The sequence below is a fragment of the Oncorhynchus tshawytscha genome, linkage group LG09 (assembly GCF_018296145.1).
Source record: "Oncorhynchus tshawytscha isolate Ot180627B linkage group LG09, Otsh_v2.0, whole genome shotgun sequence".
Lineage (NCBI taxonomy): Eukaryota > Metazoa > Chordata > Actinopteri > Salmoniformes > Salmonidae > Oncorhynchus > Oncorhynchus tshawytscha.
Window position 1 is genome coordinate 82,433,900 of NC_056437.1, and position 24,773 is coordinate 82,458,672.

Consider the following 24,773-nt stretch of genomic DNA (forward strand, 5'->3'; position numbering starts at 1 on the left):
GTATATGATAACAAGCAGAAGAACGTGTCTGGTCAGTGTGAGCAAGTAGTGTGCATGGAGCTAAAAATATGAGGCAATGAAGATGGTCAGTATAGTCACAACTAGTTTGCTTTCTTATGGCTTGGAGGGCTCTACGCCAAATAGTTTTGCAGTGCCAAATGTCTAACTGGTTCCAAACATTGTAACACCGTCGGTTGTCATGCAAATCTTAGCTGAAGTGCACTGCACCCAACGGTGCACTAGGACATGGGAAACTAAAGATTTGTCATTTGGCAACGTAAAATATCCTGTCGGTTTACTAGAATTCGGCCAATTGAGGCAACTGCGAACAATTTGATTAGCAAACTGTTGCATGTCGCCCAGATCCAAAGGATATATGAGTGACTGGATTACCTAGGCTAAACCACTAGATGGCCGCATAGTTCATTGAGTGAACATTGCTTTGCTAAGGCTACTTTGTCAATTTTGCAGTCTGTCCATTACTGATGTTTAAAAACTTGTTGGTCTGTTCTTACGCCGTGTACTTGATAAGGTCATTCATGTCCCGTCTGAGCTCTCAAATTACGTGATTGGCTGCGAATTTTCACACTTAAGGTAATTGCGCTAATTTACTATACGTGTATTCTAGTCTACAAATACATTTGCGAGTTTTAGTAAGGAGCATTTACCTGACTAGTGCACTTTACACCAGGTTTGTTGCTGAGCGCCCGCCTACGTTCTTACAGCCTTTGTAGTGCGAGTCAATATTCCCGGAAGTGTGCTGTGCGTTTGATTTGAGCTGCTCCCTCCTCGCCATTCAGTGGCGCGTACTCCAGTGTAGCAGCAGCATAACGGTAAGGTCCGAGAAAATATTTAATCAACTTTTCAAACATTTGTCTATACATTTAAGTTCAAACGCTGATAGCTCATTTGTACGTCAATTTTTGGTAGTACAAAGTCGCGAGTTCTGGTTACTAGTGCAACTTGTTACATGCTAACTAGCAACTTCATGATGTGTAGTTTAATTCGACTAGTGTAGATTACTCATTTTAATTGTGACGCAGACCATAAACTGATGTCACTGTTTGCTCTGCGGTTGCTACCAGTTTAATTATACAGTGATAAGTCATCTCTTTCCATGGAGGTAGGATATCCTTGTGAATATCCACTAAATTGATCTGTGATTAGATCCTGTTGACTAAGCAAGTCAAATGAATTTCAAAACAACACTATTCAAGAGAAAAAAGTTATCAGACCCAATGAATGGGTATGTATAGGCTAACTTTTCATCGCATGAAAGTTGCTCACGTTCTGTCAGCAGACGACACTTCCTGGAATGGAAGTTCATTTTCCGCGGTGATTCATCATTGAACATGTTTTTCTTAAACTTGATTGAGGGGAATGAGCGAATCCTGTAAATCGCTACAAATATAAACCCTCTCTGAAAGTGAGTTTGATACAGATGTGTATTTAAAATAGGCCTAGTGAAGTTCGGATTTCACTGACGGATCCAGGAGGACTCACCAACTGACTGGCACACTTCAAATAATGCAACTTTTAAACCCAGTCAGCCTAAATGTTAGGACGTGTTTTTATGCCATACAAACGTGTCTTTTCTGAAAATCATTAGGCCCAGTAACCCGATAGACTGGCGGTGACATGCTTGCAAAACTACGGGGGCTGGCTTTTTCCGAACGTAAAGCCTTTTCTTCCTGTTTCTGACGCATGGCGCGGTAGAGTTCTAGTTCCTTCTGTTGGAGAGTAGGCCAGGGCGAGTCTTAGGTCTTCACTCCTAGTATTATCCATTTACAGGTAGTTCACTCACTAAGTAAAACGATTTATAGTATCTGTAAGGTAAACCAAACATACCAACATTTCAACAGCCTGGCTGCTCCAATTGTTGCGCTTATCGACCTACATAAGAACACTATAGCATCTGCTGGATGTTCAGCAGCTCAAAGGTCCCCTAGCCTTGTTTTTGTTAACTTACAATGTTCTATGCAACAGGAATAAAAACAACTCTACATAATATTTATCTTTCCAGAGGTCCAGGGACATGTAATGTTGACTTCATTGATATACACTTCAAGCCAAATTGCGTCATATTTTCAGCGTTACGGCTTCACAAGTCTGTTATTCAGTTCATGTGACATCTTGTATTTCCCTGTCAGTTTGTGGCAATGTAGAGAGAGGGGGGTATTGATCCATAGATATACTTTGGGCATCTGTCCCCTTTACCACTATCCAATCAATGGCAGCTCACCACTGCAACTACCATTGCTTTCTCATCCGAAATGCTGTTTTTCTACAGGCTTTTTTTATTTTGAGTAGGACTAGAGATTTGAAATCTGATGTGATGTTTTTCAGTACACCCCTTTCAACAATAATTGGTTTCATGTTTTCTAAGCTATGTTATTTAATAGGACTTTTTAGAGAATTGTCCAGCCTCTGGATTGATGCAAGTTAACTTCTCATTCGACAACCACATGCCTTGGACATTACTCCACATGATTCCAGGAACCAATCTTAACCTGATTTATGATCAAGATGCACAGCTATTTTTCTTCTTAAAAGTGAGCAAGCTTCCATCTATCTCCTAGCTGATTTCTAACCTCCATTACAGGATAGGCTATATGGCTGTGGGTAATCACTACGCTTCTCTCTCCTTGTGTCTACTTCCCTGTCACTCTGCATTAAGGCAGGGGATCTGGCTGGGGAAATTGTAGCAAACCAAAGGAGATTAAATTCAGGGCTGAGCACAGCACCATCTGATGGCCTACTTTACGTAGCACACAGTCTACATAAAGACAACTCGCCACAATGAAGGTATGGAGGCATTTAATGACGCCTCCCACACATTCCACCCCCTCATATAGCCTGTCATGACAAGAACCAGGCCTGATGGTGACTCCTTTTCTCTCAGCCATTTGGCTATCTGTCCTCTTACTGCCTTTAAGTGGCACGTCGGTCCCTTCTGTTTTTGCTGTAACTCGCAAGGGACTAGAAACGAGGACACTGGCCAGCATCTCCACACATACAGCAGTGTTAAAGATTAGCTCTTCTCTTCTGCTGTTCCTCCTCATTGTACTGTGGCTTAGACTGAACAACAGACCACACAACCCCCAAATGTCCCCCAGGGGATATCAGCCTTCACATACACCTCATTCAAAAGGAAGTGGCTTCCCTTCATGCTGGATATGTCCTTATTTAGTCATTGCTATCATCCACCAGAGGGCAAATGTTACACTGCATACTATTTAGTTTCTTGTTGCCGATGTTGAGATGTTCCTCAGACCACATGACTAGGTGCCATCAAGTGTACCACCCATCATCAGGTCATTGCTCTGTCAATGGCGCCACATTAAAAAGCCCAACTGAATGGAGCCACCATACAACAGCAGGCTTATTACTGTCCATAGTGGATGCTGTTGCCTTGTTACCAAGGGAGGCAGACATAATCTGGGCATGTGTTGCTACTCGCTAAGCCCCCCCACCGTGCAGGGAGAGAGCCCTGACCTTTCATCTGGCACCTTGGCACTCCCGTTCACTCTCAGCTTCCTGCTGTGTCTATACAGAGTGATTTCTCAGACCGGCTATTTTTAATGCTCAGACCGTATTTGTTCTAGTTTTCCCCCTTGAGGTAGAATATTTTTTCTCTTTCGTCTGATACTTCCTCAAATTTTGACTCCTCTCTGCTCTGTTTATTCATGTCTCACTCTGTCGAAATGAGTGCCTCCTGCATTGCATCAGCTCTGTCAGGCACAATCCTCCTTCCTGAAGGCACTGTTCTGCATTTAGCGCTGCATCCTCTGCTTTGTGCAGCAGCCCAGCGTGTCTGACATTACATCAAGCCAGTGTTGCCTACCTGAATATCTGCTAACAAATCAAGACTGCAATGGGGTTTACGTCAGGTGGAGAAAGGCTTACAGGGGAAGTCAAGGGGATCATTTAGAAGCCTTTTGCATTACTATGTGTGTTTAAGTGCAGTCCAACATGTGGTTAAACACAGTTCTCTTCTCTAACTGGCGGATGTGAGTCATGTTGTCGGCAGAACATGAAGGAAACATACAATCACAGTTGACAAAAGTGCTGCAGAGCACAAGGAAGTCAAGCATTCTGGTGAATGGCACAAGTCTAGAAGGGCGTCACAAAGCTACATCACAAGGACACATGAAACGGGGCATCCTGTGGGGAGGAAAGGGAGAAATGCTAAAGTTCACTCTCAGAGCTAGGTCTATGGCAGGGAGGGAGCACAGAACAGAGAGGATCAAACTAGCCATAGATGTTTTGTGTGTGACATTAGGAGTAAAAAGAGTATCCAGGCTGCTTGCCAAATCTAAGGTTGGTACAGCACAACGTTCCTGGAGGCGGTTGTGTCAGTGATTAGGTAGGTTTATCAGAGACCTGCCTGGAGCTGGAGTTCAGCCCAATGAATGATTACGTAATCCTTGATTTCCTGATTGCCATTTCTCCTCCCCCTCTGTGGTTTAAAGCTAATTGTAGCTTTTGGACAATGCCAGCTGTTCTCTATTGCAGAATACACTTGGGTGATCACTTTTTATTTTATTTTTTACCCTGCCTTAGAACTGGGACATGGCTGAGACACTAGATTGCAGTAAATGCTTCTATTTTCGCCTTAGTAATGTATCTTGTCATCTATCAAAATTCTGTTCAAATTGCTGTCAGCCTTGTGCTGTCCTTTCCCTGTACTCTTCCCTGTGAAATGTCAAAGGTGAAGTCCTATGAGAGTACACAGTGAATGGGTTAGTTGGACAAAAAAAGAAAAGACAGCTATGAGACCTTTACTACAGAAGAATGATTTATGAGCTGTAAATTTCTTGAGGAACCCTTTCTTGTTTGCCTTTTTTGGGGGATTAAGATCTGGTTTCTGACCAAGAAATCTTCTGATTTTAAGATTAAAGGGATCTAACTTTGAAGGAAAAGAAGAACTTAAGGCGTTGTCTTTGAGTTCCTGTCACTTTTGCCTCCAACTCTGACCTGTGCTGAATTTCTTTATGTTTGTGTCCTGCTTACAGAAAGCCTCCATCAACCACAATATCTTTAGCCATTTTTATCAACTCAGGAGGCGTGTCTCGCCCATGTTAAATTTGGTAATGAAGGCCCTTGAATCTCTATAGGACACCAAAGAGGTTTGTCAGTGGAATCCTCTTGATGTGTCACCACTTACACCCCCAAACACTTCCCCTTTGCTATTCCCCAATGCCTTATTAGCAGTAATCTCTGTCACAATAATCTTACTGCTCTAATTGTTGATAAGGAACAGCCCTAATCTGGGTGTCAGCTACTCTAGAAACCAGAGTGCTTGGATGACTATTCCTGAACCTGATCAAATGGGGATAACCCTCCAATTAAAGCTATTGGTATTTATTTAGCAGCCAGTGGTAAGAACCAGTGTGAGGGGTTCAATGTTGACACATAAGCCGATCACTACCTGCATTTATACCTCAGTTACACCAAAACATGTCACTTAGCAGTGACGAGTGAACAAGGCCTTATTTCCGTAGTCAGTCAGTATTTGTGCCATGTCAGCTGCTGGATAAATGTGTATTGGGACTTATGTTATTGTTGAACTAGGCCTAATCTATTTCATTGAGCTCAGTGGACCTATAATTGACCCAATCATCCATTTCGTGCTTAGTGAAGATCGCATATGAATCATTATCTTGACGTGGTTGGTCAAGCCAGAAACTGATCGTGCTCCAATAACTTATTCTATGCAAGCCAAACTGTGTTGAGTATGAGATGGCTGCCAACTATTGAACAGTGTTTATAGTCTACTTGTTTGCCTATGGGCATTAGGCAGTCATGCCAAGCAATGGCCACACTGATAAACGTGTGAGACTGAAGTGGGTCACTGCTCGGATGGTGCCTCACATCCGTTGTAACTTTCTACTAAAATATGTATTTCTTTTAAGGTTGTCATAATAATTGTTGCATTGTACTATTTTTTAAAACTCTAGCCACCCTGACTCACAACCTAGTACTCTCAACAGTATGATTTCTGTTTTTCACCCTCTTGTTTGTCACTATATACTATTCCCCCCTTCCGGCGCCGACAGAGATGGCCGCCTCGCTTCGCGTTCCTAGGAAACTATGCAGTTTTTTTACGTGTTATTTCTTACACTAGTACCCCAGGTCATCTTAGGTTTCATTACATACAGCCGAGAACTACTGAATATAAGATCAGCGTCAACTCACCATCAGTACGACCAAGAATATGTTTTTCGCGATGCGGATCCTGTGTTCTGCCTTACAACCAGTGCAACGGAGTGGATTACATGCAGCGACCCAAAAAAACGACTCAGAAAAAGAGGGAAACGAAGCGGTCTTCTGGTCAGACTCCGGAGACGGGCACACCGTGCACCACTCCCTAGCATTCTTCTTGCCAATGTCCAGTCTCTTGACAACAAGGTTGATGAAATCCGAGCAAGGGTAGCATTCCAGAGGGACATCAGAGACTGTAATGTTTTCTGCTTCACGGAAACATGGCTAACTGGAGAGACGCTATCCGAAGCGGTGCAGCCAGCGGGTTTCTCCACGCATCGCGCGGACAGAAACAAACATCTTTCTGGTAAGAAGAGGGGCGGGGGCGTATGCCTTATGACTAACGTGACATGGTGTGATGAAAGAAACATACAGGAACTCAAATCCTTCTGTTCACCTGATTTAGAATTCCTCACAATCAAATGTAGACCGCATTATATACCAAGAGAATTCTCTTCGATTATAATCACAGCCGTATATATATCCCCCCCAAGCAGACACATCGATGGCTCTGAACAAACTTTATTTAACTCTCTGCAAACTGGAAACGATTTATCCGGAGGCTGCATTCATTGTAGCTGGGGATTTTAACAAGGCTAATCTGAAAACAAGACTCCCTAAATTTTATCAGCATATCGATTGCACAACCAGGGGTGGAAAGACCCTGGATCATTGTTACTCTAACTTCCGCGACGCATATAAGGCCCTGCCCCGCCCCCTTTCGGAAAAGCTGACCACGACTCCATTTTGTTGATCCCTGCCTACAGACAGAAACTAAAACAAGAGGCTCCCACGCTGAGGTCTGTCCAACGCTGGTCCGACCAAGCTGACTCCACACTCCAAGACTGCTTCCATCACGTGGACTGGGAGATGTTTCGTATTGCGTCAGACAACAACATTGACGAATACGCTGATTCGGTGTGCGAGTTCATTAGAACGTGCGTTGAAGATGTCGTTCCCATAGCAACGATTAAAACATTCCCTAACCAGAAACCGTGGATTGATGGCAGCATTCGTGTGAAACTGAAGGCGCGAACCACTGCTTTTAATCAGGGCAAGGTGTCTGGTAACATGACTGAATACAAACAGTGCAGCTATTCCCTCCGCAAGGCTATCAAACAAGCTAAGCGCCAGTACAGAGACAAAGTAGAATCTCAATTCAACGGCTCAGACACAAGAGGCATGTGGCAGGGTCTACAGTCAATCACGGACTACAGGAAGAAACCCAGCCCAGTCACGGACCAGGATGTCTTGCTCCCAGGCAGACTAAATAACTTTTTTGCCTGCTTTGAGGACAATACAGTGCCACTGACACGGCCTGCAACGAAAACATGCGGTCTCTCCTTCACTGCAGCCGAAGTGAGTAAGACATTTAAACGTGTTAACCCTCGCAAGGCTGCAGGCCCAGACGGCATCCCCAGCCGCGCCCTCAGAGCATACCAGCTGCGCAGACCAGCTGGCCGTTGTGTTTACGGACATATTCAATCAATCCCTATACCAGTCTGCTGTTCCCACATGCTTCAAGAGGGCCACCATTGTTCCTGTTCCCAAGAAAGCTAAGGTAACTGAGCTAAACGACTACCGCCCCGTAGCACTCACATCCGTCATCATGAAGTGCTTTGAGAGACTAGTCAAGGACCATATCACCTCCACCCTACCTGACACCCTAGACCCACTCCAATTTGCTTACCGCCCAAATAGGTCCACAGACGATGCAATCTCAACCACACTGCACACTGCCCTAACCCATCTGGACAAGAGGAATACCTATGTGAGAATGCTGTTCATCGACTACAGCTCGGCATTCAACACCATAGTACCCTCCAAGCTCGTCATCAAGCTCGAGACCCTGGGTCTCGACCCCGCCCTGTGCAACTGGGTACTGGACTTCCTGACGGGCCGCCCCCAGGTGGTGAGGGTAGGCAACAACATCTCCTCCCCGCTGATCCTCAACACTGGGGCCCCACAAGGGTGCGTTCTGAGCCCTCTCCTGTACTCCCTGTTCACCCACGACTGCGTGGCCACGCACGCCTCCAACTCAATCATCAAGTTTGCGGACGACACAACAGTGGTAGGCTTGATTACCAACAACGACGAGACGGCCTACAGGGAGGAGGTGAGGGCCCTCGGAGTGTGGTGTCAGGAAAATAACCTCACACTCAACGTCAACAAAACTAAGGAGATGATTGTGGACTTCAGGAAACAGCAGAGGGAACACCCCCCATCCACATCGATGGAACAGTAGTGGAGAGGGTAGCAAGTTTTAAGTTCCTCGGCATACACATCACAGACAAACTGAATTGGTCCACTCACACAGACAGCATCGTGAGGAAGGCGCAGCAGCGCCTCTTCAACCTCAGGAGGCTGAAGAAATTCGGCTTGTCACCAAAAGCACTCACAAACTTCTACAGATGCACAATCGAGAGCATCCTGGCGGGCTGTATCACCGCCTGGTATGGCAACTGCACCGCCCTCAACCGTAAGGCTCTCCAGAGGGTAGTGAGGTCTGCACAACGCATCACCGGGGGCAAACTACCTGCCCTCCAGGACACCTACACCACCCGATGCTACAGGAAGGCCATAAAGATCATCAAGGACATCAACCACCCGAGCCACTGCCTGTTCACCCCGCTGTCATCCAGAAGGCGAGGTCAGTACAGGTGCATCAAAGCTGGGACCGAGAGACTGAAAAACAGCTTCTATCTCAAGGCCATCAGACTGTTAAACAGCCACCACTAACATTGAGTGGCTACTGCCAACACACTGTCAATGACTGTCAATGACACTGACTCTACTCCAGCCACTTTAATAATGGGAATTGATGGGAAATGATGTAAATATATCACTAGCCACTTTAAACAATGCTACCTTATATAATGTTACTTACCCTACATTATTCATCTCATATGCATACGTAGATACTGTACTCTATATCATCGACTGCATCCTTATGCAATACATGTATCACTAGCCACTTTAACTATGCCACTTGGTTTACATACTCATCTCATATGTATATACTGTACTCGATATCATCTACTGTATCTTGCCTATGCTGCTCTGTACCATCACTCATTCATATATCCTTATGTACATATTCTTTATCCCCTTACACTGTGTATAAGACAGTAGTTTTTTGGAATTGTTAGTTAGATTACTTGTTCGTTATTACTGCATTGTTGGAACTAGAAGCACAAGCATTTCGCTACACTCGCATTAACATCTGCTAACCATGTGTATGTGACAAATAAAATTTGATTTGATTTGATTGATTCCTGATGTCCCCCACCTCACCCCCTCTTTTTATCTACCCACTTATTCTGAAGCACACATCCCCTCCAGCTGAAGCCGCTTGACCCAACAGCAGGCCAGTCATGAGGGGCTGTGTTGTGGTGTGAGTTAGCAGCAGAGAAATATAGCACTCCTAAAGTATGTCCCTCTCATTTATCACCACACCAATTCTGGGGGACAACTCGGTATGTAGCGGCAGTCCACCAAGGCTCAGGTCTGGATCTAGGCTAGCACATGAGGAGGAGCAACTAGAGATGACATGAGAAAGATGGCACAGTATCCCTGAATCTGTTCCCGTCCTCCCACTCCTAACAACGAGTCCTTCTCACTATTTCTCCAACTTCACACACATTTGCACAGCTGAGCTACCAAAACACACTACTGCTAACAGAACAGGAATTTCTGCTTTAATGAGAACGTGAAGAGGCCCTGTTTGCGGAAAAACGGTGCAACGTGCTCCCTGTTCCTGCTTGGCGCAGGTCCATCTGTCAGGCGCTATGCAAAACAGAGAGGGGCAGAGGGAGGGAGAAGATTACAGAGCGAGGAGGGGGGTGGAACTGGTTAGTGTGGTGAGAGGTTTGAGAGCCAGACAGGAGCCCTTGTTTGCAGTGGTGTGATTTTAATGTACTATTGCTGGGATTGCGTGTTGAGCTGGGTTTTTTATGGTGTGTTATGTCACCAAGGTAATACCGGCGTCTGTGTTCAACATCTGGAGCCTTGCTCATGGCACAACATCAATGTTGAACTTGTTTTTTTTCTCTTTGCAGTTGCGTGTTTGTGTGTAGCCCAATAATAACATCTTTCACACATCCCCCAAGGCTTTCTACGTGGCTTTGTAGCTTGTTTTGTTATGTTTTTCTACCATTGCTAAATTTTCTCTTGTTATATTGGAATGTGTGAGCTACTACGGTCCTTGAACAAGTGTGTTTCAAACTCGACTGCTGCATGAGCATGACAGTGTGTGATATATAGCATAGCCTAGGCTTCCTGTCTCGTTGTTGGTTAGGTGGTTTCCTGTGAACTGACTGACATCCACAAACATACTGGCATCGTTCTGTGTTGTGGAGGTCTGCCAGGGCCCTTTGTCAAAGTAGTATTCTTGCTCTTGCCATTTTCTGTTTTACAATTTGTCAGAGATACTCAATGTTGCTTAGTTAATTGATTGTATTACACTAATACACAATTGTGTATTACGGTGTAATTACACAGTGCTACAGCACAGGCCAAGTTGATTAGCTTTGTTGCAATGTAATTGGGGCCAGCTGGTGTCAGTTCACCAGTAACACATTGAGTCAATGGATTTACAGTCTCTCAGTTGAAATTCCACTTAACAAAGTACAGTAAGCTGATACAAGCACTAGAAGTAGCCTTGACCTGCCCTGTCAGTGCAGAGTTTAAGATTTTTACCCTGTCATTTATTGCTGTGGGGAAAAACCTATTGGTCTGTGGTAAAGTGAAGCTTTTAAAGTATTAGATGCAGTACTGCAGTAAATCACTAATGCATCAGTATAAAATGCAGCATGGCATTGGCGCCATCACGCTGAACTGCTACCACTGAAGACTACGCTGCTGACTGTCTGTGGTGTGTACACGGATACAGAGAGGCGCTCTGTGCCAATCACTCACAATACCACGAAGAACAAGGAGGCCAGTCTTCATGAAGGGAGACAGAAAGTACAGAGCAGCAGTGTTATGAAATCACCTCGGTATAGCAGAGGTATTACACCAGCTAGACGTAGGCCTCTATTTCACTACAGTACTTAACCGGCAGGTAGCCTAGCGCAGTGGTTCCCAAACTGTGGGGTAAGGGGTGTCCGCTGTAATAGTAGAATGCACAAGGTGCGGTTTAGAAATTGAGTAGTGTATCATCAGTTTTCCTCAGTCATTGTATAGTCATTGTATACCTTGGAGCGCTACTATGTCAGAAATGTCCAAAGATCAACTGCGCCATGTCGGCTAAAGATTTTTTAGCTAGGTTTTTTAGCACATAGATTTTGTTGTAATGTCTGAGTGACTCAAATAACACATGAATAAACATTAGACATGACCAAATGTGTAGAATTGCAGGAAATTAGCTTTAAAGCAACAAAAATGTTATCTTCGCTAACTAGAGGGGTGTGAACAGTTTGTGTCATGAATAGTGCTTGTACCCATAGAAATAGTGGTGGTGCGGGATGAACCCCCAATGTTAGGACCGGGGCCTGAGTAAAAAGTGAACCCCTAGCCTAGTGGTTGAGTTTTGGGCCAGTAACCGAAAGGTCGCTGGCAAGGTGGACAAATCTACCGTTCTGCCCTTGAGCAAGGCAGTCAACCCCCAACAACAACTGCTCCTGGACGCCGATGACAGGGATGTCGATTAAGGCAGCCCTCCCGCACCTCTCTGACTCTGAGGTTTGGGTTAAATGCGGAAGACACATTTCAGTTGAATGCATTCTGTTTTGCAAGTGACTAGGTATCCTCTTTCCCTTCCCCATCTGTGGGGAAAGGTTGATTTCAACACCAACCGCTCTCTCCTCACGACACCCACCTCTCTGGCAAGAGGACCCTCCCTCTAATATCATTGTCCTGATTCCTGCGTAGCATCACTCTCACCAGACCCTAATTGATGTTGACTGGTAATGCAGTGCAGCTGGGTGCTGCTCCCCACATTAGCATGTTGTTATCTGCTTGACTGTAGCTCACTACAGCGTGGTAGAGGAGGGAGGGAGGGAGAGGGTTTGAGTTGAGATGAAGCTCTGCTTTTTGACCAACCAGCCCACCGTGGTTCCCCCCCCCGCGTGTACAGCGCTGGCCCCTCTCTGGTCTGACCTCCATGCTGGGACTGTGTCCAATGTAGTCCAAGCCAGGACATGTGAATCAGGCCCAGAGATCTTTATCACAATAGAAGGTTCTGGTTAGGCTCAGTCACATGCCCTGGCTCTGTGTGTGTGATTAGGTATTGTTTCAGAGCAGCAATGAGGCTGCTGAGGTCAAAGTGCAATGAGAGAAGGATGGAAATCTATAATCATCTACCAGGACACCCTATTAACCTGGTGCCTGCCCCACAATGCATGCAAATCAGATTTATTTAAAGGATCCTAATGAGCATCTGGGAAGTGGCGTGTTGACTGCTACCACATAGTTTCTAAACCCAGAGGCCCAATATCACACGACTTCCGGGAACCCATGCGAAGCAGACTGGAGGCCAGACCAGGGTTTGAGAAGTGCAAAAGTATTCCTTAGTTGTTACTCGACAAAGTGACACGTTTTCATTTTTGTCAAAAACAACTTTATATCGAAGGAGTGCCTTTGATTTGATGGCCTGCACATCCACGCTAGACGACCACTAGACCTGATGACGTGTTTCTGCGCATTAACTTAGCTAGCCAATGTCGCCATGACATCGCCTACAAGCGTGATCTGGGATTTTTATTGGTTCATACTAAACCATCTTTGCTGCTACCATCTTTCAAACTCTGGCCCTGCTTGAATAGTTTGGAAATACATCCTTACCTCCTCCCTCCCTTGTAAAAGTAACCAATCTCACATGATTCATTAGTTAGTAGCATGTGAGGTCTCTACTACACGTCTTTTACCAATGCAGTCATTTCAGACCAGTGGTTTACCTGAAGACGAGGTACTGTAGGGAGGACCAATTTTTCAACCTTCACAAAGTATTCAGGGAGTACGCTCAGGTGTGCTGTTTTTAATCTTGTCCTCCTGCGATGTAACTTAATAAAGGCGTTTACATTTTTCAGTAAGACAGTGCCTTGGTTTTTTTTTAAAGTGTTTTGTGCTCAATACGCAACAACAGTGTTTTACAGTGTTTTACAGTGTTTTGCCTTGCAGTTTGTTGATCTATTTTCAACGTATTGGACCAAACCTCCTGACCTGTGTCTCTCTCGCTCTCAGTAGACTATGGCAGAGCAGGATCCCACCCCGGAACAGCTGGCCGCCATCGCAGCGGCCAACGAGGAAGCGGAGGGCGGGGTCAACTACAAGCCCCCCGCTCAGAAGAGTCTGCAGGAGATCCAGGAGCTGGACAAGGACGACGAGAGCCTGCGCAAGTACAAAGAGGCCCTGCTGGGGAACGCCGCCGCGGCTGCAGGTTTGTGTTGCTGCTCCAATTACACACGTTGTAGAGACACGCACACACTCTGCAGACACACTCATGTCATTTGGAAACACCAGCCCTGCAGACTGTTTCTCTCTCTCCCTCTCGACCTGATTAACAAACAAACCCACATCCACAATGCACATCTCGTGCAACCATCTTTGTTTATTTTCTTATAATTCCCTCCTACTTTCAAGTCCTTCAGCAGGCTTTGTTTTCAGGGATTTAATTGAATGAGTTTGCAAATACCATAAGAGAGGGTGGGAGAGGGCAACAGGCTGGCAGTCTTGGTGCTCAGTGGGTACAGCAGTGACAGAGTTACCCCCCCCCCCAGGCGGGTCAGTAGCTGACACCTGCAACAGTCTGTGAACTAGATACAGGCTGGCAAGATACAGGCTGCTGACTGGAAAGGAGGCCAAGCCACCTGGGCTTTAGTTAGAGCTGCGGTATCAAAGACTGAGATGAACCACTGATCGCTGGTAGAAATATTTTCACATTGTTTTATGTCTGATACTCCCATCTGTTGCAAATGTCATTATTCACAGTTGAACTGTTCTTCATGAACTGTTGTAGTTTTCTGCTTTAGCCTATTGACTTAGCCCCTTTGAGTTGATTGACGCACCGGTGCATAACAAAAAATCCCCATCAAAATCATTCCATTTAAGCTAGAGAGAAGTTTTTTTTTGCATTTGGATGCATCTCAATCCACCACATCCTCCGATGTCGTACTTCCGCATCTGAAAGTTGGCACAGCTTGAACAATGTTTGTCAGACCATGAGACATCTGGACAATGTCTTCTCATGTTAAATGTCTGTAGCGTCAGAACAGTTTGACCTAGATGACCACTCTTTCTTTTTTTTTAACTAGGCAAGTCAGTTAAGAACAAATTCTCATTTACAATGACTGCCTACCCCGGCCAAACCCTAACCCAGATGACGCTGGGCCAATTGTGCGACGCCCTATGGGACTCCCAATCACGGCCAGTTGTGTTACAGCCTGGAATCGAACCAAGGTCTGTAGTGACGTCTCTAGCACTGAGATGCAGTGCCTTAGACCGCTGCGCCATTCGGGAGCCATTGAAAGGGGAGATTACCCATTTTGTGTCACCGGTTTTAAAAACAAATGGAAGTATGAAGTATGTGCCTACCCATAAAAATGGTTAAATATGTAAAAAATATATATATTTCCAGAGTTTTAAAATATTTTTTTATCCATCTCCTAGATCTAGGACTGAAACTTTAAAACCTTATTTCTTATGATTTTGTTTTTGACTGACCTTTTTTCCAATCATGAATGTGTTATTCAATGCGTTTCTATGGGCTTTAGTATTAAAGGCCTAAATCAAACTTTTATTTAAAAAAAAATATTACCTAAAGGTGTCCTAAAATTCTAAATCAAATAGTTAAATGATCCATAGTATGAGCATCTTAACCCCACAATGTCTTAGACTCTAAAGAATTAAACATGCACTGCTTATAATAGTCAATGTTTTTTGTGTTAACATGAACTATTTTTACATTTTTCTACTTTGCTTTGTTTTTTTCCCTTTCTCCCAGTAGACCCCAACGCTCCCAATGTCCAGGTGACACGCTTGACCCTGATGTGTGAGACGGCGCCGCTGCCCCTGACCCTTGACCTACAGGGTGAGTAGAGCAGCACTGGTTGTACTGGTATTTAGAGGGCGTGTTTCAGAATACACAGAGGTGCACTTTTTGAGAAAAGGCTCCATATTGAAATACTTCTAATGTGTTTTCGTGTGAAAAGAAGCCTTTTTAGTGAGCACATGTAATATTTTCCATATGAATGTGTGAGGGTGGAACTAAAGCTTACCATTGGGGGGGACACAAGACATTGCCTCATAGTAGACGCAATTGTGCATAGTAGCCGCAACACCTGGCCACCTATGGTTTACAAACAAATGTTTTCCAGTAGACATATTCCATGGGCCATTCCTAATGGATTGGTTTTATTATTCAAGTTAATGAGGCATTTCTTCTGCTGGTTTGAGACTCTTCTGCCCTCATATGGCCTGTAGAGCTACCTACAGGGAAGAAACCAGGGCCATAGAGCTGAACTCACATACAGGGAAGTGCCATCTAGTGGACACTATAATAGCAGGCTACAACCCTGTTGGAACACTTAGAAAATCCTGCCTTTGTGCTCGCATTTTTAAAGATGCTGAATCACTGATCTGACACCTTTCACCCATCCAGTCTAACACAATTACTTCCAGGGGAGAACTTTGTACATTACATATATTGGAACAAAATGATAGACTCCTCCTGCATTCACTCTGCCTGAGGGTCTCTGACATTCTCTTTCTGTGGTCTGGCCACCTCTTTCTCTCTGCTCAACCTCCTCAGGAGACCTGGAGTCCTTTAAGAAACAGTCCTTTGTCCTGAAGGAAGGCGTGGAGTACAAGATAAAGATCAGCTTCAAGGTGAATGAGTCTGGCCTTTTTTCTAACATGACCAGTGTCAGCTTGGCCACTATCAAGCTATTTTGGACATTGAAATTCAATTGTAAGCTGAATACACACCATGTCCCATCATGAAAGGGATGCTGTCTTATCCGAAAGGTGGATGTGTAAAGAGGATGTGACCTCATCACTGACTGTTGTCTCTGTTTGCAGGTCAACAAGGAGATTGTGTCGGGGCTGAAGTATGCCCAGCAGACCTACAGGAAAGGAGTCAAGGGTAAGTTCTGCTGTTTCATTTTCTTGCTCTGTCTACTGTCAGGATTTGAGAAGGCCAGATAAGGTTAAGCAATATAGTGTACCTTCCATCTAGAGGACAACATGGGGATATGACCATATTGCTTATACTTATCCAATTATCTCAGATGTCCACAACAAGTGCATCGGAGACAGGGGTTAGGGATGTATCTGGGATTGGATGTTGGGAGTGGCTTGGTCAACTCAGGTGACTGTATTCGCCTGTGCACAGTAAATAGCTCAAGTTAGTAGATGAGGTATTTACATTGGCATTCCTAGACGGTCATTAAATGACTTGTTAATAGTTCCGGAGTGGCCATAGTATTTGTATTTGATGACGCAGAGAAGTTTTTGTCAACAGGCAACTTTGGAAAATAAATCTAAGTCCCTCTCTTTTCTCTCTCTCTGTGTAGTTGACAAGTCAGACTACATGGTGGGGAGCTACGGGCCGCGGCCGGCAGAGTACGAGTTCCTGACTCCTCTGGAGGAGGCCCCTAAAGGCATGCTGGCCCGCGGCACCTACAACATCAAGTCCAAGTTCACCGATGACGATAAGCACGACCACCTCTCCTGGGAGTGGAACCTTAACATCAAGAAAGAGTGGAAAGACTGAGTCCCAGTCAACTTAATTCTTCCCCCTCTTCTTATTCCCCCTCCATTATTTTGAATTCATAAATGTGATAAGTAATTAAGGCAAATTCCTCTCTCGTCCGCCCCAATCCCTGCAGTAGTTTCATTCCAATCACGTTGTCATGCCATTCACCCCACCCCCCCACCCCCCACACACTCCTTGTGATGCTGAGTATTGAATATGTGGAGAAAGCAAATCATGTGCACAATCATGAATTTGTTTTGGTTAGCTTGTATATAAACTTTTTTTTTAATGAAAGATTGATTTGTTAATGCTCTTGATATGGATGTCAATCAACTGTGTGAATTCCATCCTTTACCCTTCATCCCCTCTTTACCCTTCATCCCCTCTTTACCCCCCTTCCTGCTGATTTGTTTTATACAACCATGATCTGCCTTGTAAAGGTGTTGCTGTGTGTTAAAGGCTGTGGTAGGTCCACACTCTGTACTCTTTGTTGGGGATGTTGCCCTCTGTCAGTGGAAAGCCTTTGAGCAGATTATATGTACCAGAGTCCACACAATTAGTTTATTCTGGAACTAGTGTGAATTCCTAACCGTTAAGAGGTGGCATGAACAGCACTTACCGGCAGTCCACCAGAGGCACTGTGACCACCTGCTGAAGGTGCAAGTGTGCCTCTTCCTGGTCAGGGTTTTCACCTCCCTACCTAGTTCATTCAGTAGCCATGTGGCCTTAAAGAGGATTCCCGTAGAACTAACAATGAAGGAAATGATCACAAAGAGCCATTTGCCTTTAGAACAGAACTGTCAGATTGTTACGAGAGCCTCCTACAGGGTTTGAGTAAAAGAGTTTTAGGCTGAGTGCAGGTGCGAACAGATGATCAGACCATTGAGATGCTTGTACCTTCTTTCCAGATTAGCCAGTAGAAGTAGACCATGAAAGTGAACAGCAGCCATCTCTGCTCCCTTCTCTCCTCACGGCATCAGGTGGTCTCAGTGCAGACTAAGAAATGAGCTCCTTGTCAAATGCCCTCGAAGCAGACCTTGAGGCCTTCTTCCAGTCACTAACTCCATTACAGTAGCGTCTCATATGGGGCCTTGCTGGTGGCCCTTGTGAGCAGAGAGAAATGTCACACAAGGGTTGTTAATCTGCTCACCTTGAGTATGAATCAACTCCAGGATTACCAGAACTGGCTGTGCCTCTAGCCTTTACAACCACCAGCTGCTCTCTGCTAAGGTCTGTTGACTTTCAGAATGGGAGCTCAACATCAAATAGTTATTTGAACCTGATGTTTTAGGTCAGGTCTAACTTGTGGACAGACCCAGAGTTTGAAGTAGAACGAGAACAGCCAAGACCTCTTACTACTACATAACAGTGTTATATTTTTCTACACTCCATTTTTCAACGTCATAACCTGTGATGTCGGGCTCGGGCTTTGTTTGGTTTCAATGGATCGTTGTTTCAGTATGGTTTTGATTCTTTATATCTACTCCTCTGTGCCACCTGGAGAACACTGTTCACCTGTCACATGAAAGTCTTCAGACTGGAGGTCCCGGTGTCTTTTTAATCAATAAAGTCATGTTACTTTTTACACGGTTCTGTTATTGATCCAGCTCTAAAGTACAATGTTCTATAAACCATCTTTACCCTTCTATCAGGCTCCATCTAACACACCAGCAACCGTTCTCATTGAACAGAACCATGTTAGACATTTAGATGATCGTCTACAAATGCATAGAAAACCCATCTCACATGACGTTTGTACACAATGAAGAGCAGAAGAGAACACGGAAAATATTAAAAAGCCAAAGTACTGATAAGAGGGCAGCTAGAGCCCCTTGTGCACTTGAAATAAGCAGTCCAGAAAACAAGGAGTCATGGAGATGTACCCATGGTGCTTAGAGAGCACAGTTACAGTAGCTTAGTCAAGTGTGGTTGAGAGTTCCATTTCTATGCAGTGCATCATCAGGAGGTCCTCAGTTCTCTAGCTTGGACAACCTAATTTACAAAGGTAAATTCACAGTTTACATACAGTATTTATTTTAGAACAAGTTACTACCTTGAGTACCATGGGCTCCCTCAATTGAAGTCTACTGGCTTCAAAACCAATGTATATGTTGGATAGATGCATACGTAAAGCCTAAGATGTTAAGGCAACAGTGTTACTGAGATCAGGAATATTTAACTACATTGTATTTGAAAACATTTTATGAATAGCTCTGCACATATTATTCATTGTCAGTCATCAAAAACATTAAATAGCAATTATTTATACATTTTAAATAAAATTAGTGCAGTCTCAGTATACACGCTCAGTCATTTAAACATGGTACCGGATTGTCTTGAACAAAGACAGGGCAAACAGATTTTAGTGCACAACTAGGTTGTCAAATTATCTTAAATTAGGTCAATAATCAAGGCATTTCATCTACCCAGATGATGAATGTCATCAGCTGTACAATTCATTCATATTGGGATGGATAAAACGTGTCAGTGTCCAGAGAGATGGGTGAAACGTGTCAGTGTCCAGAGAGATGGATAAAACGTGTCAGTGTCCAGAGAGATGGATAAAACGTGGCAGTGTCCAGAGAGATGGATAAAACGTGGCAGTATCCAGAGAGATGGATAAAACGTGGCAGTATCCAGAGAGATGGATAAAACGTGGCAGTATCCAGAGAGATGGATAAAACATGGCAGTATCCAGAGATGGATAAAACGTGGCAGTATCCAGAGAGATGGATAAAACAGCTGAGGGGATCATCCACAGTAGATTGTATCATTTCCCCAGTGCAGAAGTACAGGTAACCTGTCATCAAGTGACCACTTTGAACAAACAGTCAAACAAAGAGAAACTAATTCTGAAAGAAAATCTGTGGCTTTTGTACCCATTGTTTTCAGTGCATGTTCAGTAGTATCAGGAGAGGTCATGTTCACTAGTATCACAAAAGCAGCTCATTTGTCTTTGGACTTTCTTCCCTTAGGACTTCCAACCCGTGGGGTCTTCCTACCCTTGGGGACTCCCTTGGTGGAGTTCACTTCACTCTTGGTCTTCTGCAGGCGGGAGAAGATCTCTTTGAACAGGGCCTTGTACTCTGGGGTGTTCTGGCCCAGCCTCTTGTCCACCTGGTCTACCTGCCGGCTGATGCCCTCCAGGGCCTCTGGGGTGGAGGGGGTCTGGGGCGGGGTGGGGGGTGCAGCAGCCATGGCTGAGGGGCCGGGGGTGGCCATGCTGTAGTCCTTCATGGAGGGGTCTCTGGAGACAGGGCGTGACGTCTGCACCCCCGCGTGGCACATGCCCTCCTCGTGGCGCCGGCACTTCCCCAGCAGCTCCTCGTATTTCTCCAGCAGGGCGTGGTACTGCTCGTCCACTTCCCTCAGGATGGACATGCCCCGCTTGCGCACGCCGTTGGCGTGGATTGCGTAGCTGCCCTGTCGCCTGCCAGAGGCGTCGCAGGCCGAGATGGCGTTGAGCGCTGTGTCGCTGCAGCTCTTCCTCACGGGGCCTCCCTGCTGCCCCCCTCCTCCTGTCCCCCCGGACTCCCCTGTCCCCTCCCCTCCCTCCTTTTGCCCCGGTCCCTCCTCGGGTGTGTCGGTCTCAGGGGCATTGTTGAGCAGGGTCTGCTCCAGACCCTCATCCAACAGACAGACCCGGGACCTCCTCAGCTGCTGCATCTCCTGTAGCTCCGCCTCCAGCTCCTGCACTCGCAGCTGGCAGCCCTCAGCACCCAGGAGGCGTTGTTCCATAAGCTCAAACTCCTGCAGCACAGCTGTGCACTCCCTCTCTGCCCCCTCCCTCCGGCCCCGTTCTGCCACCATGGCGGACCTCAGGGAGGAGACCACACCTTTTAGACGCTCGTTCTCCTCGTCCAGCGGCCGGCGCTCACGCTCAGACACCAGGTCCACACTGCCGGGGTTGGCCACCAGGAAGCCATCCTCATACCTGTAGAGCGATACAGCACACAGAGGAGCACAAGGATACAGCAGAGAGATTGCATTCTTATGTAATCTGAACACCATACATTCAGGTCATTTGTCAAATGTACTCAGCATATTTTCACATACAGTACTTTGGACTTTTGAAAGAGAGACTACATAGAGCATTGCTCTTTACTGTACTTTGGTGCAGTGCAGAGTTCTTTAAGGCAGGGGAAGGAGTGGACAGTCTTGCGTCGCTCCCGCTCCTCTCTGTGGTTCCTCAGCTCCTCTAGTGTACGTAGTTCCTCCACACGAGCTGTCATGGTATCCACCTGAGCCTGCAGTGTCTCCATGGTACCCGTCAACCTGTAAGCGCACGCACACACACACGAAAGTGGACTAAATCTTATTTACATCACAACATAATGTACAACACTGTACCGTGACTATACTGAACCTGTGTTACAAAAACAAAGGTGAGACGCATTCATTTACTGTGAACAGTAGGAACCATTCAAGAACTAAGCTTGTTAACACTTAAACGAAATATTTCTTACAAATCCTTGGTATAAACACAGTGAAGAAAGAGGTCATGGTACAGTCTTACATAGAGTGAATGTTCATATTGTAGATCATAGCAGTGAGAACAACTCGGGAGAGTATTAACCCTCACCTGTCTATCTTCTGCTGCGAGGCCTTGCTCTCTATAACCAGTTTCTCATTGGTGATCTCCAGCTCTCTGGCCATCACGTCTAGCTGCTCGTAGACCTTGGCATGCTGCTCGTTCATCTCCCTCAGCATCTCCAGCTGCTTGGACAGGTACTGCAGGGGGAATAGACATGTGAATGAAGACATGGACCTTACAGGGAGACAATCTAAAGAGTCTAAAATGGATATAAAATAACTGGACATCTATAGGTTACATCAGTGCAGATGGAGAGGAGGAGAGGAAGCTGTTTTAGACTACTGAGACACGCCCAATGCAAGAGACTGCTGTAAAAAGTGTTTTTAAATCAGTCACATAGATATGACAGTATTCCATGATGGTTAAGCAAAATAGCAGGCAGCTTTGTTGTTGCCTAATAAGGAGGCCAGTCTTTGTTGTCTAATGAGGTGGCAGATCTAGCTCAGAGTCAGTGGGTTCCCCTCTCCCACACTAAGGAAACACACACTCGCTATCCCTCTCTTATGCAGCTGCACTCTGCTCCACTCCTATCAGAGCTCTGCAGGGTTTAATTGGCTTGATGGCGCATCAATGAGAATGTAATTGTGCTAGCCTAGAGAGAAGAGCCACTTTGCAGGACCATGAAGTGCACTGTCAGTAGTTTAAAACCCACATACTCCAGCTAACACACCAGTCCGGTGCCATGCTTGACAATATGGCCTCTCAGCAATTCAACATTTAATTGTATTTTTACATTTCAGTCATTTAGCAGACGCTATTATCCAGAGCAACTTACAGTTAGTACATTAATCTTCAGATAGCTAGGTGGGACAACCACAATAAGGCATAGAAAGTAAATGTTTCCTCAATAAAGTAGCTATCTGTAGAGTCAGAGCTAGAAAGGGGGGAGGGGCCAAGTGCTGGTTCAGTTTATTTTGGGGGGTCAAGGTGATGAGGAGGATTATTTAAGATACGGTTTGAAGAGGTAGGGCAGGGCACTTTGCAGGATCATTCATGACATCAGCATCAATCATGACATGTACACACACTCACACATAGTTAGTGAAAGTGGTAATGATGCTATACCTCGATCTCCTGCACCTGTTCCTCATTGTTGATGTACATCTGTTGTAGGGAGTCCTCCAGCTCCTTGTTGCGCTCCAAAAGGGTCTTCCCCAGCTCAGCTGCCAGGTGCAGATCTGTGAGGGGACAGAGAAGAGGTCGAGAGAGTACTGGTCTGGATACAGAAAAACTATTTTAACTCTTTCATTCACATTTCATCCACCAGTAATATTGTCAGTTGCTGCATTAGCCCAGCTCAGTTAAAGTGTTGCATTAGATCATTATGGAATGTTTTAACTCCATTAATGCAATGCTTTCTGGCTTTCCTTAAAGTGATGAATTTAAGACTTCGCCCCCTCATTTCAAATTCAATCAGAACGAGCAATAGAGAAAATCCCCTCATTCAATTCCAATGCTGGAGTAAAGAAAAAAATAATCCTCCATCTTCTCTTATTAAGACCAGCTTCTGTGATCTCTGCCAAGATGAGCTCAAGAAAATGGAGTCTGACTGCAGGGGAAAGGAGGAGGATAAGGGAGAAAACCTAGTTAGCACAGGCTCTGTCTGGATTACACAGGGCAAAACACCAATACAGGTCATCTCAGAACTTGTTTACCATTACTCCTGGTCAGAATGACAGAGATATCCTTCTTAGTTCGTATTACCCCACTCCAAAAAGAAGAGCGGCTGTACAGTCTGTACATACAAGCGTAAAGGTTTTAGCTGCACCAATTGGTACACATACATCTTTATTGTCACAACAAGTTTGGTTTCTGGGGAAAATGTTAAACAATCAACTCCAGCACATCTTTGCTCTCAATCTGCTTTGACAGACATTTCCACAAATAAACACACATACAAACATGATCCCATTTTAGACCTGGGAGGGATAAGGGCAGCGAGTCACTTGGTTTCCACCAGCAGCTTGATGGATCCATTATTCATCGGGTGCTGCAGTGACGAGGCCTACTTGGACTGAGAGTAAGGATGAAAGGGTAGCTGTGCTGGCTCCTGGCTCCAACATGCCTGCCCCACTACTCAGAGCCCATGACAGTACAGTGGGAGGAGGAGAGGGGGTGTTAAACTGAGAACAATTGACCCTCGATTACAGAACATGAATGCAGCATTTTAAATCAGCACAGTGCATGGTGTCAGCACTAACAGGAACACAACAGAGGGGAACACCATGCTGCTGCACAGTACACATCTAAGGAACATGAGTTGAATTATAGTATGGCTGTCTGGAGCAGTAGCTGTGTGTGTGCGCGCATGTGCATCAGAGATAATACAATGAATGGCAACAGGAGTTAACAATTCAAAAGGGACAGAGGCAGAGGACAAGAGGCCCGTCTTCAACACGTACAGTACCAGTCAAAAGTTTGGACGCCTACTCATTCAAGGGTTTTTCTTTATTTTTACTATTTTCTACATTGTAGAATAATAGTGAAGACATCAAAACTATGAAATAACACATTTGGAATCATGTAATAGCCAAAAAAAAAAAAGTGTTAAATCAAAATATATTTTATATTTGAGATTCTTTATTGTAACCACCCTTGATGACAGCTTTGCACTCTTGGCATTCCCTCAACCAGCTTCATGAGGTAGTCACCTGGAATGAATTTCAATTAACAGGTGTCCCTTGTTAAAAGTTAATTTGTGGAATTTCTTTCCTTCTTAATGTGTTTGAGCCTATCAGTTGTGTTGTGACAAGGTAGGGGTGGTATACAGAAGATAGCCTTACTTGGTAAAAGACCAAGTCCATATTATGACAAGAACATCTCAAATAAGCAAAGAGAAATGAGAGTCCATCGTTAATTTAAGGCATGAAGGTCAATAAATATGGAAAATTAAGAAGTTTGAAAGTTTCTTCAAGTGCAGTCAAAAAAAACATATGATATAAAACTAGCTCTCATGAGGACTGCCACAGGAAAGGAAGACCCAGAGTTACCTCTGCTGCAAAGGATAAATTCATTAGAGTTAACTGCGCACCAGATTGCAGCCCAAATAATTGCTTCAGAGTTCAAGTAACAGACACATCTCAACATCAACTATTCAGAGTAGACTGCGAGAATCAGGCCTTCATGGTCAAATTGCTGCAAAGAAACTACTACTAAAGGACACCAATAAGAAGAAGAGGGTTGCTTGGGCCAAGAAACAAAAGAAATGGACAGTAGACCAGT

The 24,773-nt window shown here is 44.9% G+C and overlaps 2 protein-coding genes across 12 annotated transcripts in view; one reads left to right on the forward strand and one right to left on the reverse strand.

The window, feature by feature from the left end:
• The first annotated feature begins 678 nt into the window (after positions 1-678).
• On the forward strand, positions 679-18,542 carry LOC112234978 (rho GDP-dissociation inhibitor 1-like). 4 transcript variants are annotated; one of them, XM_024403328.2, is made up of 6 exons: positions 679-833; positions 13,447-13,642; positions 15,206-15,292; positions 16,013-16,089; positions 16,282-16,345; positions 16,776-18,542. In XM_024403328.2, exons 2-6 carry the CDS (start codon positions 13,453-13,455, stop codon positions 16,973-16,975), a joined length of 618 nt encoding a protein of 205 aa, XP_024259096.1. In that variant the 5' UTR covers positions 679-833; positions 13,447-13,452; the 3' UTR covers positions 16,976-18,542. The 4 variants fall into 4 exon arrangements, with proteins under 4 accessions (XP_024259096.1, XP_024259100.1, XP_024259097.1 ...); XM_024403332.2 differs by having other exon boundaries at positions 692-833; positions 15,209-15,292; XM_024403329.2 differs by having other exon boundaries at positions 692-833; positions 13,450-13,642.
• The window catches only part of LOC112234994 (cerebellar degeneration-related protein 2-like), a 28,707-nt gene continuing 22,435 nt past the window's right edge, over positions 18,502-24,773 (reverse strand). For all 8 annotated transcript variants that reach the window (XM_042327660.1, XM_042327658.1, XM_042327657.1 and 5 more), the window contains 4 exons: positions 22,617-22,729; positions 21,540-21,688; positions 21,068-21,232; positions 18,502-20,891 (listed from right to left, as the gene is read on the reverse strand). In XM_042327660.1, coding sequence (XP_042183594.1) covers positions 19,904-20,891; positions 21,068-21,232; positions 21,540-21,688; positions 22,617-22,729 — 1,415 coding nt within the window. In that variant the 3' untranslated portion in view covers positions 18,502-19,903. The remainder of the gene's footprint in view (positions 20,892-21,067; positions 21,233-21,539; positions 21,689-22,616; positions 22,730-24,773) is intronic.

Bases quoted from the DNA above. Each gene is read 5' to 3' on its own strand.
- LOC112234978 (XM_024403328.2), top strand. From the start codon at position 13,453: ATGGCAGAGCAGGATCCCACCCCGGAACAGCTGGCCGCCATCGCAGCG. The intron at 15,293-16,012 runs GTGAGTAGAGCA...CAACCTCCTCAG, and splicing joins CCTGACCCTTGACCTACAGG to GAGACCTGGAGTCCTTTAAG. The intron at 16,090-16,281 runs GTGAATGAGTCT...CTCTGTTTGCAG, and splicing joins AGATAAAGATCAGCTTCAAG to GTCAACAAGGAGATTGTGTC.